General features: G+C 42.1%; 2 protein-coding genes across 2 annotated transcripts; both read left to right on the top strand.

The window, feature by feature from the left end:
* The first annotated feature begins 3076 nt into the window (after nucleotides 1-3076).
* On the top strand, nucleotides 3077-4980 carry jun (Jun proto-oncogene, AP-1 transcription factor subunit). Its single transcript, XM_053873660.1, has one exon. The coding sequence runs from the start codon at nucleotides 3349-3351 to the stop codon at nucleotides 4312-4314; it is 966 nt and encodes a 321-aa protein (XP_053729635.1). The 5' UTR covers nucleotides 3077-3348; the 3' UTR covers nucleotides 4315-4980.
* Nucleotides 4981-7124: 2144 nt separating this feature from the next.
* On the top strand, nucleotides 7125-9989 carry si:dkey-86e18.1 (uncharacterized protein LOC557342 homolog). The gene is made up of 5 exons (XM_053844131.1): nucleotides 7125-7407; nucleotides 7494-7534; nucleotides 7616-7690; nucleotides 9118-9307; nucleotides 9441-9989. Exons 1-5 carry the CDS (start codon nucleotides 7341-7343, stop codon nucleotides 9950-9952), a joined length of 885 nt encoding a protein of 294 aa, XP_053700106.1. The 5' UTR covers nucleotides 7125-7340; the 3' UTR covers nucleotides 9953-9989.
* Nucleotides 9990-14987: the final 4998 nt, after the last annotated feature.

Genomic DNA, 14987 nt, shown 5'->3' on the forward strand with positions numbered 1-14987 from the left:
AGACTAGCTGAAGAGAAATCTGAAAGACAAAGAAGAATAGATAGATAAGCAAAGTAGACCAATATTTGTTCATTTCATATGCTGGGGAAGAAGCTGTTCCTGTGACAGGAGATTCTATAGGTCATGAAGAGGTGGCAGGCTGCAGCCCATCACCTTCTCAGCAGAATGCACAATGCGCTGCAGTCTGCTCTTGTCCCTGGCGGTGGTGCTGCTGTACCGGACGGTGATAGAGGAGGGGAGGATGGACTCTGTGAAGGCTGTGTATAACTCCACCAGCAACTTCGTCGGCAGTCGTAGTTTCCTTAGCTGCCTCAAGAAGAACATTCTCTGCTGGACCTACCAGGTGAGGGACCAGATGGTCAGCTCCCATTTGAGGTCCTTGGTGATGGTGGTTCCCAAGAAGCAGAAGGAGTCCACAATGGGAATGGGCAAACCAGCCACGGAGGAGCAGTGATTCTCCTGAAGTTCATGATCATCTCCACTGTCTTCTTTTGGCGTTCAGCTCCAAGTTGTTGTGGCTGTCCTGGGAGGGAGTCAGAGGGAGTCAGAGGGACTCAGGCACGTTGAGCTGGCGAAACTTGTCTTCAAGCAGAGCTGGGGGAATTGTGTTAAAAGCAGAGCTGAAGTCCACAAACAGAATCTTGGCATAGGTTCCTGTGGAGTCCAGATGCTCCGGAACAAAGTGAAGGTTTATTTATTTATTTTATTTATTGTTATATTTTTATTTACATTTACAATATTAGGGTATCTCATGTTTTTGATAAGGTATAAAGCACAGTTCACCTCAACATCCATCACAAGCCTTATTATTCTGCATCTACTTCTTGGAATTCTTCAAGCGAAGGTTCATGTCAGTGCCTGCCCCATTGTGGACCCATCTTTGAGGATCGCAGGTGAGAAGGCAGCAAGGATTGCAAATCTTTAGTGATCTCATACAGATATCACAGTTCAAAGATGTTTCTAAAATGAGTTCCACAAATTGCAGTCAAAATGTGGCACAGAAATGATCAAGGAATGCAGTGTGAATTGTAAAAATCATTCCAAAAGAGAGAAGGACACCCTGACTTATGGCCATTGAAAGGGCAATAGGCTGTAACCTGCTGAGGAAAGAAACTAATCCACAAATGCTAAATCCAGCAGTATTAAAAGTACGGCAGAAATTTGCGAGATTTTTCTCCACCTATTTCAAGTTCAGTGAAAGATATAAGTCAAGATAAATGACCAGAACCATATATGCACTTTAAAAGGTGGGATATGTTGTAGGAGAATAATTGTGCTGCTGACTGGACAACAATATGTGACCTATTCTTAGGAGTGTGGGCAGGCTTCCCTGGAGTGGCAACCTTTTATTTCATCACGATTTTTCTATGGACATTTTAATACCGATTTCACAGAGCCCAGTTAAAATTCAAGATAATGTGGAGACGGTGATTGAAGGGAAAATAGAGTGTCTGTACTGTGACGTTCTACTCCGCTTGGGTGCCATAACCATAAAACAAAAATGATCTTTTCAGGCAACCAGTTTGGTTAGATGAGGTCTGACTATTATTGGTGCCATTTGACACATACAATAGTACATAAAGTAGATGTAGTTAAAAATCAGACAATGGAAGTGTTTTATGTCCTCTCTAGGTACCTTTCCGAGCGAGCCAGCGCCAAGGGACTGATTTACTTGTCACACAATGGTGAGGATTTTGGACGTGGAGTGCTTGAGATGGCGTGCAGTATAGCCGCCAGGGCACGGGACGACCCAGACAGTGGGAGTGTGCTCCGGCAGAGGGAAACACGTAAGCCACACCAGTTAACCTCCTGCTATTAAACAAGCAGTGATTTCTAACAAAGGGCCAGAGGACAATGGACTGCACTACACTAATTACACACTCTGACATGGATAATAGGAGATGGACTTGCTTTTTTTATGATGGGGGCAGGCGGCGGATCTTTTTTTGTAACAATTTGTGGTTCAAGAACCCTGCATTTGAAACTGTGTTTATGTGCACTGTAATAAAGCTGTCGCCTAATGAGTAGCTGAACTCTGCTATACGCACTAGCTTTAAATGACTTGAAAGAAAAAGACACATTAAAAAAAAGCTATAAAAACAAATTTAGAATGTCTTCGTATGAATAACAATTTTGGAGTAGAATTATATCGTCTTCACGGATAACATTTTGGCAAATCAAGCATAAGGCACTGGGTAAACATGTGCTTATCAAGGTCAGTTCCTTCCTCATGGTCATACACAGCGATCTGCACAGAGAAGCAAAAGTGGAGACAGCAAAAGAAAATGTGAGCACATACTTCAAAAGACAGTAATTTACATATTGCAACATGTAGTTGGCCTGTCTTGTTATATTTTACATTACAGTTTTTCTAAACATTTAGACAAACGTACCTAACTGTATAAATTGTTGCATTTTACAACAACTTATTTAACAATTATACAAAGAATGTGTAATTGTGAGACTGTAAGTGGTTGATGTTTTTTTTTTTTTTTTAATACCATGAAGGAAATACGGCAGTCTATACGAATGTGATAAATAATATATATTTAAGGAGCCATGTTTTTTCTTTAAACAAAGTATTCGATACATATCAAAATTATATATATGATTAACGTGTATTTTGTTAATATTGAAATAGAGTAAAATGCTTGTTGACGTGTATGGTCCATTTGCGCTTGAGATAATAAGTTAAAATTATTAAATTACCCTTTTCAATGTGAAAGCTATTATTTAGCGGGTACGGGATACTTCGCTAATATGTTTGAACGTCTTAAATAAACGACATTATAAGAGAACGCGTATCTGTCCCGCTGCTGCCAGGCGAGCGGGTAACTAGATATTCAAAAACAATACGTCATCCCACAGTGCATTGCGCGCACGCGCTCCTCCACGGCATTACCTCATCCCACAATGCACCGCGGGTTTGAGAATCTTCTGGGTGGTCGTCAAGGTAACGCGCCTTATCGAAGGGCTGGACTCCGCCTCTGGCCCCGCCCCTCAGCCAATCAGAACGCCTCATCGTGACATCATAGCTATTTTTGGAGCGGCGGTGGAAGCAGATAAGGTTTGCCTCCACGCTGTAGCAGTCAGAGTATACACATCCTGGTAGAAGGAAGGAGGCCGAGCTGCCTCTCCTGACTGAACTCACTTCAGCGAGTCAAGTTTGGGCTTTTTTTTTTGTGACTCATCGCTGGCGGGAAGAAAGTAAGTCCCGATCTCTGTCTCAAGAACTACTACCACTGCGGCGGCGTTCACGGACAGTTGAACTTTTCCCGTCTAACAACCAGGAAGAAGGAAAGCGGACAGAAAGTTGCCCGAAAGGACTTTGTGGTTTTATTTTCGTCTATGTATACCAAGATGGAAACTACTTTTTATGACGACTCACTGAACGCTTTCTCCCAGCAAGACAGCGCCGGCTTCGGATACAACACCTCCAAAGTCCTGAAACACAACATGACCCTGAACCTGACGGACCCGGCGGGATCGCTGAAGCCGCACCTCCGGGCCAAGGCAAGTGACATCCTCACGTCGCCCGATGTGGGGCTGCTGAAACTGGCCTCTCCGGAGCTGGAGCGGCTCATCATCCAGTCCAGCAACGGACTCATCACCACCACGCCGACTCCGACACAGTTCATCTGTCCCAAAAATGTAACGGACGAGCAGGAGGGTTTCGCTGAGGGCTTCGTTCGAGCTCTAGCCGAGCTCCACCATCAGCACATGCCGGGAACCACGGGCGTTAGTGTCACTTCAGCGGCGCAGACTGTCAACACGCTCCTGCCGCCGGTCTCCTCCGTCGCCGGTGCCAACGGTTACAGCGCCGGGGCCTCTGACTCGCCGGTGTACGAGGAGCTGAACTCTTTTAACCCTGCCATCAGCACGGTGTCGGTTCCGAGCTACACGACCTCCGCCCCGGCTATGTCCTTCTCCGCAGCCCCGCCTCAGCTTCCCGTTTACGGACAGACCGGCCAACTCACCCGGCTCACGGCACTGAAAGAAGAGCCGCAGACGGTGCCCGAGATGCCGGGCGAGACGCCTCCTCTCTCGCCCATCGACATGGAGAGTCAGGAGCGCATCAAGGCCGAGAGAAAGCGCATGAGGAACCGGATTGCTGCCTCCAAGTGTCGGAAAAGGAAGCTGGAGAGAATCTCCCGGCTGGAAGACAAAGTGAAAACTCTCAAGTCGCAGAACTCGGAGCTCGCCTCCACTGCCAACATGCTGCGGGAGCAGGTGGCCCAGCTGAAGCAGAAGGTGATGAACCACGTTAACTCTGGCTGTCAGCTCATGTTGACGCAGCAGCTCCAGACCTTCTGAGCTGGTTTCCCTGGGCTGAGAAAAAGACTGTGGTTGAATGATCCGGACGCTTCCTGTAGCAGTGAGTGGATGTGTGTCCAGATTTGTCCCGACTTGGTTTGCGGGCGATGTGGCGGGACACCGTCGGGATCCGTGGGAGCGCTTGACCTCCTGAGGACGGTGCGCTCCCCAGCGGCGTGTTCCGGAGAGACACGGGACAGTGGCAGGCACACGGGCCAACACAGCAGGACACTTTTCTAAAAGTTTCTGTTCTTTTTACGGAACTGGTCGAGACTGAATGTTTCTTTAGTTACTCCCAGCTTCGCATGAACTTGGTCATGACCGTCAACGGGGAAAGAAATTCAGTATTAAAAGAACCTGCAATAGAGACTTTCTACATGTAAAGCCATAAAGGTCAAACCTGTTGGCCTGTTCTCAACGGCTGAAGAAGTTGCTTCTGAGTGTCAGTACAACATTCTTGTTTTCTTAATTGTAAGAAAGTTAGAAAAGCTTCAGGATTTACTTTTCATTGTAAATTTGCTTGATGAGGTTTCACTCATTGTCATATGTATATAAGATCAACTTGGAGTACTTATGTTTACTGTTTGTAATACTAAAACTTTTTTTTATGTTTGTGTTCTGAGAACCTCAGAATCCTATCGATATTTAAGAAATAAACCGTATCAAATGAACCAACAATGTCTCTGTTGTTCTGTGAGTGTGACAGAAACATGGGTGTGCCATGACAGGAGCTCGCACAATAAAACATGTTGCAACATGTTGCAAGAGCCAGTGCTTTCCACCACCTACAGTTAAATTCCATTAATGCTTCTATTGATCCACTTCTCGGTGAGTGCGCCCCCTTGTACTCTCAACGTGTTGTACAGTGGCACATGTTGGTGCTTATCACGCTTATAGGGTCAAGCTTTGTCATCCATATAAAAACTTACATTCATATTCTCAGATTGAGATGAAGATTTTGGCATGTACAAAGAGATTAACAGGCAGATTATGTTGCTGGTGCAATAACATGCAATCACTGAAACACTTCCGGTCCTGTTGTAAATAACAAACCATGTGACACATAACACTTGTACACATAAACTGACCAAACACACATAACCTCCATCATGGTAAGACTGATTTTTATATTTATTTCATAAATTGGTCCTGCAGATCAACCAAGTAACACATGCAATGCACTTTTATTTAATTTTATTCATCTTATAAAAGATAATATATATATATATTATCTTATAAAAGATTTATATATATATATATCCAAACACCCCACAACCCCTTGTGAGCCTCAATATTTTTACCATAGGCCATAGGCATGAATTAATGCTCATATTAAAATAACTGCTTGTATACTTTAAGAGCACTAGAAGGAAGAGATAGATGCATCTTTTTAAGTAACATTAACAAAGATGGGACAACAACACAGCGGTCACCATGACAACAAATAGTAAAATCCTCCACGTAAAATAAGAAAGTCAGTGGTGAATTGAATATTGATTTGCTGTAAACAAAAGCAAATACATAATGTAGTGCTGGAAAGTTAAAACAAAAATAAAGATAATTCATTAAAAGAGACCTGAAAACTACATGCAGGTGATAAAACATTAAGTGAATTACTTTAGAAATGAGGATATATATATATATATATATATATATATATATATATATATATATATATATATATATATATATATATATATATATATATATATATATATTTATATTATTTTATTTTATTTTATTTATTTTATTATTTTTTTTTTTAATCCGACATTTCTATACAGTTGCTTGTATGTAAGCGTCATACTTCTAAGTAAGTTTTCGATTTTTCGAAATGTTGGATTATGCTACTTCAATAATTTCTTGGCAGACAGACACAATTGTGATCACGCTTTTACGTGACGTCATAAATGTTTTAGTTTGAATGGTCACAAGTGCATGGTTTGTTAAATTAAGTTACTTTTGTCAATAATTGGTGGTGAGTCACTTCACAGCATCTTTTGGGAATATAATATAGCGGCAATATATTCACTTCAACACGCGTTGACGTCGTTCCGGAAAACGGGATCCTACGCTTCCATATAAGGAGAGAGTGCCCTCGGAAGACAAACGTCACAGTAAAGGGGCGTCACTTACGGGAAGTTACTCGACGCAAGCAATCGCTCCTCCATACGGTAAAGCCAACCTGGCAGTCTTGAGAAGGGATGGGAAGTCGCCTCCTAATGAGAAGTGGGTTGCACGGATGCTGTCGTGACCGATCGATTTTGGTGGGGGGTCGTCCTAAGTATGATCTCATCCATGAAAAATCTACTTTCACTGCATTGCACTGCAAGTTCAGGGTTAGGAGTTACACGTGTCTGCCGTCAAAAATTCAAGTTAGAATAAAATGCACAATTGAATAAGACCAACAAATATTTAATAATATACGTATGCCATTCTGTTAGATATAAAAATAGTACTATTTTATTTGTTATATTTATTTATTTGTGTATTCCTCGATGTGCCCAGTTACGTTACAGCAAAAATACTCTTCTACTGTATTTTATTATATGTATTACGGTTAAGCAAGCACATTTTAACACATCACAAAAATATAGAAAATATATAGAAATATAGAAAATACATAGAAATATAGAAAATTTAACATTGAGTTTCCAAGACAATTAAATATAGAAAAGTAGGCTAATAAGAATTCCATCGGCGATCGCAGTTTTTGAACAACTTTATTTAACAGTTGACGTTGACAGTGCACTCCGCGCGTCATTGTCACGAAGCGTCCAGTGGGGGGCAGCATTGCTCTTTACTCGCTACCAGACTGAACGAGCGTTCTGATGGTGAACATTCAATGTTACTTTTTTGGACTGTTTGTATGTTTCGTAGACGTGATTCATTTTAAAGAATGACTCGCCACCATTTGTTGTCAAATCAAAAATAGTTTCAACTATGCGTTTCCGGTTGCCAGAGGACAGTTCCTGTCACGTGACATTGTTTTGACCCTAGCGTGTAGCTATGTAGCATCCGTCGAAATGGCCCGAAACGAAGAGAAACAACAAGGACGGTTGAATCGACTGTGGCTTCAGAGAGAAAGAGAAGGTACTGGTGTTATGCGAATGAGCTGATGTCGTGTATGTGATCAATAAGAATCAGCCACCTAATTTGCTTTTGCTGTATTTCACCAGAGGGACGCCTGAAGGATCCAAAACCTCAGAGACCGAAGTTGGTATGTGTTCCTGAAGGATCACTGTCTGACAGGCCGTTGTCTGTAACCGGTAACGTATTTACTCATCAACCTTTCTTTCAGTCAACACTGAATTCTGCTTCCTCCGTTAAAAAATGGATACCGAGCATCAAGAAAGAAATGGAGTATTGTTTACAGGTAATGCAATTGTTTATTATTTGTAATTATTTGAGTTAACAAATGAAGGTTAGTGGGTAAACAAAAGTGTTTCTAAGTATCGCAGATGAAAGAACTAACTCTATACCCTTTTTGGGTTTCAAGCAGTCGGTGTCAGAAAAGATAGCACATGGCCAAGTGTACACAGCGACGTCGCTTTGGGTTAGAAGGCTGTGAGACACGTTAGTTTTAACCAATGTTCCCTCAAAATTTTCATGTGTCTGAGCACACCCACAAACTCTCTGAGCGGTCACCCGGACCACTGTGAGCGACCCATCGTCGGCTGTGTCTGTTATAGTTTATAATAGCGGTAAAATTAAAATTAAAAAATGTATTTACAATTTGTCAAATTCACATTGATGGATGGAATGTGTGTGAAATTCTATATATTTTTTATTAAAAAAATAAAAGCATTCGATTATATATATATATATTTCAAGTATCAAGAATCATCTAGTAAACTATGTAAACTAACCGATCTAATGTCGTAAGGCTTTATGTCTTGACGACCAGAAGCCCTGTATTGCAGAAATTTATATTCAATTCAGGATTATTTTTTGTTGCATACAGTAGATATTTTGTGCGCTGAGATCCTATGAGCTGTGCACAATTGCACACGCGCGCAGCTTAGACGGAACATTGGTTTGAACTGTGATGTATTGCTGATGTCATATGCCTGGCTGCCATCACTGCAGTCTGCAAGCATTTTGTAGAAGGTACATTTATGGCTAAGGATGACACCATGGCTGAGACACAGCCCTGAGTGCCCCATTGTCTGAACGGAGAAAGCATTACAAATCATCAGAATGTGAACAGAATTATAGGTTCTACTTCCTCTCTCTGTGTTTCTTTGGCACTAGACAATTAGTAGAGTTTACATCCGCTGTCACCCACAACAACAAGACGAGACTGAACCACTTCTCCTTGGTGAGAGGCCACCGCACATTTGCTATTGTAACACCTAGATTTATCATCCATTTTGCACATTTCATTGAGGGCATTTCTGCTAGGCAGTGTTTCTCCATGTGCGTCTATTATATTTTTGAGGCTGGACGTTTTGAAACCTTGTGTTTTCATAGTGGGGTGGACCATTCAGTCCAGAAGTCAGTTAATCAAAAACAAGTTGTATCTGTCAAATTTCACTATAAAACAATGTGCAGACTTTGAATCATTTTTACTTTGTGACGTTCACTCTGCCGATACACTGAGTGACTGAGCGATTTGATAGATAATAGAACAGTACTTCTTCGGCACAGGTGACTGCAGTGAGAGGAAATGAGCCTTTTATAGAGACATTGTTGGCCTGCCGACAAGGGTGCTGTCGCTTTTACTTGAAGCGTCTTTGTTGTTAGATTGAAATTGCTGTTTTAAATCCGTTACATGTGTTTTTCTGTTATTATATTTTTTAGCAATCCCAGCTTGCTCATTACCCAGAGAGGAAGATTGCAGAATTCCACCTGCAGATTGAAGCTTTGGAGAAGGAGTATAAAAGTTTTATTCGAAAACTGCATCTACTGGACCCAACCTGCAAAGACCATCCATGGACCCCTCGAGCTTATCGTAAAAGAAGAGCTGAGATGCCTGATTCCCATAGTTTTGGTAAGTGAACGTCAAAAAGAACTTCTCTGATACAAGTCAAATCCAGCAGCCTTGACCCTTGATGTACATTTTCTTCAAGTTAAAGTTGCAATTTTAATATTTTAAAGATGATCTGTCATTGTTTTGTTCAAAGGTAAGGACCGTAAGGTTGGTGAATCCCCAATTGCAGTGAACAGCAAGTTTGACCCAGCAGTGCCAGTGACTGGTGAGGGGATTGCAGTGAATGAAAACCACGTTCATCCTCCTTTTCACCCCAGCGTAGGGATGCCAAAGACTGACCGTGAAGACCAGGACCAGCCTCTCAGCTTTGACCGGGCACGACTTGCGGTAGCCACCGCATCATTCAGAGGACCCTCAGACCCGCAAAGCCTCTCACAGTCTCAGAAATTGACTCGGATGCTGCAGTTATCATTGCCAAACCTCAATAGCTTTTCTTCGGGTCAGACATGTTATGCTGAGATTTGTGAAAGTACTGGACACAGAGAAAGCAATGATGCTAAAGCAATGGAACCTCTCATTGGACTGAAAAATAGCACGATGCAGCCCAACACCGTCCTTCAACCGACAGAACCAGACCAGAAGACTGACCATGTCCTGGGGCTAGGTTGCTACTCCTCATCCGAAGAGTCTGATTGTGAGACGTGAAATAAATAAAGCATTTCAACTTTAAACCTTTCCTCGTCTATTTTAGCTACTGCAACAGGGGTGTATGTAAAAGTATTTTCCAGTTAAAACAGTAGTTACCATTTCATTTCTACCTTCCACTATCTCTTCTACTTTCCCACGTACAGTGTTGATAACATATACAAGTGTCGGGATGTTGGGACTGAAGTAGCGTAATTTTGCTGGTTTTGTCTACACAACCATTTATATTGAAGTAATTTTGAGGTGGAATTCACTTACTGTTTGATCTAAAATATATGCTTCCTTTCATTCATCTTCTGTCACACACTCATTTAAATTCAAAATTCTACCCGTGACTTCCTTCAACCGCTAAATTGTGTAAGAGAGGTATTTGTCCCTTCATATGTAGATGATTTATGATGTTTTCCAACAGGGACAAACCTACTATTTTATTTAGATTTCATATAACTTTGGATTTGAAGGAATAAAAAAAAAATGTAACGCCTCAAACGACAAGAGATTATCATAAAGATGAGAGATGAGAATTTTCCTGATGTTTAAAACCTAATTTAATAGCGATATCTTTTCTGTTGAGCAAACATAAAAATGTCATGGGATTCCATCGTGAAGGACGCCTGCTCTGATTTGTGATGCCCGGAAATGTGTATTAAGGAATTCCATCTCTGTCATATGGCGAGTGCAACATTGAAAGTTTATTATTTATATCTGCCCATTTCTGATCTATTCTCAGGACTGTCACACAGCTTGAGATTCAGTTGGTTTCACATGTACATTATTCACAGCGGTGATGTCCTGTGTTTTAGATGACATATGCAGAGGATAGGTCCGCTGAGAGGAAAACAAATTCAAGTTATTATAATTAAATGTCTGAAGTATATGCAGTTCACAGATACCCCTCTTTTAAAAAAGGTATAAACAATGTATTATCCTGGCCAAGAGTCTACTTCAAGTATGTGTTGTCAACTAATGTGTTTTTACCTCTGCCAAGATGGTCATGTTTTCAGTGGCATTGATTTATATTTGTGATTTGTTTTTTTGTCCGTGCTCAAAATAATTTGAAAAGCTGTGGACTGATTTGGATGACATTTTCTGGAAATATGTCAAATGGTACAAGGAACAAGTGATTCAATTTTGGGAGTGATGCGTCTCACTGTCTGGAATTTTTTAAAGGTTTTGTGCCAGATGGCACTTTGCTGCATAATATTTTGAAGGATACAGTTTCGATACAAAAGTCGAAACTCATTGGGAGGTTGTGTTGAAGCTGCTTGGTGGGGGTTTGTGCTCTCAGAGTGCTTTTCTATTTTCCACTTTATTCCAGTCTATTACTTTTGAATTGAGAATGTAACTTAAAGGAAAAATGAATCAACACACGAGTGACTAATGTTTACAATGTCATGCGTTTAGCATGTTTTTGAACCTTTTCAGTTCTTATGAGCTTATTCTAAAGCAGTTTTTCAATATTTTTTAAGCCACACACACCACCACAGGAAGCTCAGCCAAAGCACAATTGTACTTACATGAAAGTCCTGTACAAAATCCCGTCCTGTACAAAATCCCTTTTAATTTGTGAAAAATTGTCGCTACTGACTCGTGGCTATTTTGGCATGTTAGTTGCAGAAACAAAGAGAAGAAAATGTATTTGTTTAAAAATGACTCCAGAAAGGGGTGGGCATTCAGACAAAATATCTGAGGAATTATTTATTTTAAATAACTTTGACTTTTAAACTTCTCTTTTGCTTGGTTTTATTCTAGTTTTGGGGAATTTTCAAACAAATCAGTGGCGCATTTGAAACATAACGTGCGCGGACAGATCAGCTGACCCATGACGCCCTTTGTTATTGTGTATAACGCAACGCCTCTGTATGCAGACGTGTCCCGTTAGCTACATTTACTGAGTGTTTTTTCTTCATATTGAAGTGTAAAACCTTTCCTGTCTCCGCACTGGACTGCACCCCACCTCCGAGGCTGGAGCGTGCACTCCAGAGTTTGATGTCCTGTTGTCGGCTGGAGCTGGGACAGGGATGAGGCGAGTCTGGGACAGAGCGTTACTTGGTTTATGACTTTGTCACAGCCAAACTGCACAGAAGCGCACATTCAGAGCTGGACACGCACCGGGCACCTCTTCACTTCTGGAGAGACGTCACTCACTCGGCAACCCCTCCCACATGCAGCGGCCACACACATAGACGAACAGCGCACCTGCAGCAGACACTCTACATTCACTCCTACAAAAGCCTATTTTAAGGCTTGGAATGCATTTCTTTTTCCATTCCTTGTAATGGGAAAAATCGATGTTGTTTTGGATTGTGGAGGTTGTGGAGACCTTGGGCTTTTGACGAGTATAGCTGCAGTGTGGTGCCAGGTTCCCTCTGCTTCATTTGGTTTCCACCTGCCACTCCAGGTTCTTCCTCCAGTTTAAAACAGTAGGCGGTCAATCGATGACTCTAAATTACCCGTGGATGTGAGTTGTGGGTGGTTGTGCCCAGATGATGCAGAAAATGAACTTGAGCAAGTATAAAGAGACAGTAGCCTGGCTTACTACAGCATAAATGGTATAAATAATTTTATATTCATTTATTCTTTCTAGTGTGATGGACCACCAAGATTTAAAAACCCCTGTGTCATTATTGTGACTCTAAGTTGAACCTCTCTGTGATGAGGTGCTGCAGCTCGCATCATCTCATCATGTCCTTTGGTCCCACTTGTGTTGTTTTATTGTGTTGAAGCTTTACTCAATAGAATAGTAAGGTTTTCTTGTTTTTATAACTCCAGTTTTGGGATGTTGATTGATCCTATGTCTGGATCAACACGTTCGTGTTGTCATGATGATTGTGCTCATGCACGGATGAGCAGGTCCATGTTGCTCTTCAACACCGATGGTGAAATACTGTAAAGCTATGAACGGACGCACGTGGACTGGAGCCCCGGTCGTGGGCGTTTGCAGAATGTCTCAGCATGATGTTATCCCCACCACAACTTCCATTACCTCACAAAGAGAAGAGTTAAGAATCTGCTCAGAGGAATCCTTGCTGACTCATCCTTCTCTGGGTGCATTGACTAGCTTCAACGTTATTCACAGGAACTGGTTAAACCCCCAAGGCCAATCGAGCTGCACTCTTCTGCAGATGACGGTTTGCCACACTTCTGAGAATGTGAGACACAAGCCTGCTGAGTGCTGGCGCTCTGGTTTTGTGTGATGCGATTACCGTTTAAATTGACACCAATGTTTCCAAAAGTGGGGCCTGCTCACGTAAGGGCCAATGCAACTGCAGACGTTCTTCTGTCACCAGCACAAGAGAGGGAGCATGGGTGTGATGTGCAAACACTGCACCTGCTTGCAGCTGATGGTAATTTTCTTCTAGGTGTTTGTGCTTCTGCAGTGGAGTTTATATGGTGACTAAGTAATAGACATTAGAAGCTTGGAGTGAATAGGAACATCACTCAAGTTTCGCATGGCACAGGGGGCATGACAAAGCAAAGAGGAAACATCTTCATGCAGCCTTCCAGTAAAGACTCCTCGATGTTGCTGCATAAGGTTCAACCTCAGCAGTTCGAAACAGTCACTGCCTGCCTAGAAGGGTTTCTTCACATTTCATAACCGCTGGGCTTGAAAAAATGTGTCATGTGGCAGCAAAACCCTTCCACAAGAATCAAACTGAAACTGAGAACTGTCATCTGATGTCTTGATATGATGTTCCTCAGAAATTCAGCTGTCATTCTGATCAGGTGCCGAATATTACGTGTATACACCCAAAGACCTTTACAGAGCCACTATACTGTGGCCCCATGGGGCAGTTGTTAAAGCAATGATAAAGTGACTGTGTGAGCATTGTGATAGATGGGTGTCTGTGCTCGCTCCTTTATTTTTTGCTCTGTCTATAATGGTGATAATGTTTAATGTTTGTCTCTACACATCCCTCTCTCACCTGGAGAAGCCTCGGAGCACTGTGAGGATCATGTTCTTTGAGTTCTCCAGCGCTTCCAACACCATGCAGCTGAATAGGAGTATGTGGGTGTTCACCTCAACAACAAACTGGACTGCACTAAAAACACAGATGCTCTTTAAAAAAAATGGGCAGCGCAGGCTGTTCCTGCTCAGGAGGCTGAGCACCTTTGGTTTTGCAGGGAACACTCCTGAGGACCTTCTATGACTCTGTGGTGGCATCAGCCATTTTCTATGGAGTCGCCAGCTGAGCGGGCAGCATTACGGACAGGGACAGAAAGGGAATGGACACACTGGTGTAGAGGGCCAGCTCAGTCCGAGGCTGCTCTCTGGACTCGGTGGAGGAGGTTGGAGACAGGAGGACTGAGGCCAACCTGTCTCACAGCCTCCCCACTGGGCAGCACCTTCAGTGGCAGGCTGATCCACCCTTGTTGCACGAAGGAGCGGTTTCAACGCTCCTTTTTGCCCAGGTTGCCAGGTTTTTGTCAGGTTGTACAACAGTTAAACCTGAGGGAACATTGATGACCATTGTTGATTATTTTCTATTTATACAATTTATTATCTATGCATTATTTATTTACTTATATTTTATTTATTTTGTCATGATATTTGTTGATATATTTATGGGTATTTATTTGTCTTGTGTTGTTTGATGGCTTGTTACTTCACCTTTTTTGCTGATGCTTTGTGGACATCTTTGATGTTTGTTGTGTATCTTTAATGTCTTTGTCAGTTGTCATTGGCTGTTAGCATTGACTGATAACGGTCATCTACTCTACTCGTCTTTAGTGTCTGTAATGTGCTGTCTGAGGCACCTGTGACACCTGCATTGTGGAAGAGCAGTACAGTGCGCTAAAGCCTGAGGTTAGTGCAGTCCTCTGCCTTCCTTTCCTTGATGCTTAGTCAGTAATATTTCAATCTTTTTCATATAATCACACACTTCATTGTGCAGAAACTGTGTCGGTTTGACTGTTTTTTAACCTGATGTTGCACATCATGTTCTGTGTGGGGGAGGGTGGTGGGGTTTGTGGTGAAGAGAGCGACGTCTGAAGTCAGATAAGACAGATGTGTTTTCACAATTGCTCAAACGTC

Source organism: Synchiropus splendidus, chromosome 1 (assembly GCF_027744825.2).
Source record: "Synchiropus splendidus isolate RoL2022-P1 chromosome 1, RoL_Sspl_1.0, whole genome shotgun sequence".
NCBI classification, from domain to species: domain Eukaryota; kingdom Metazoa; phylum Chordata; class Actinopteri; order Syngnathiformes; family Callionymidae; genus Synchiropus; species Synchiropus splendidus.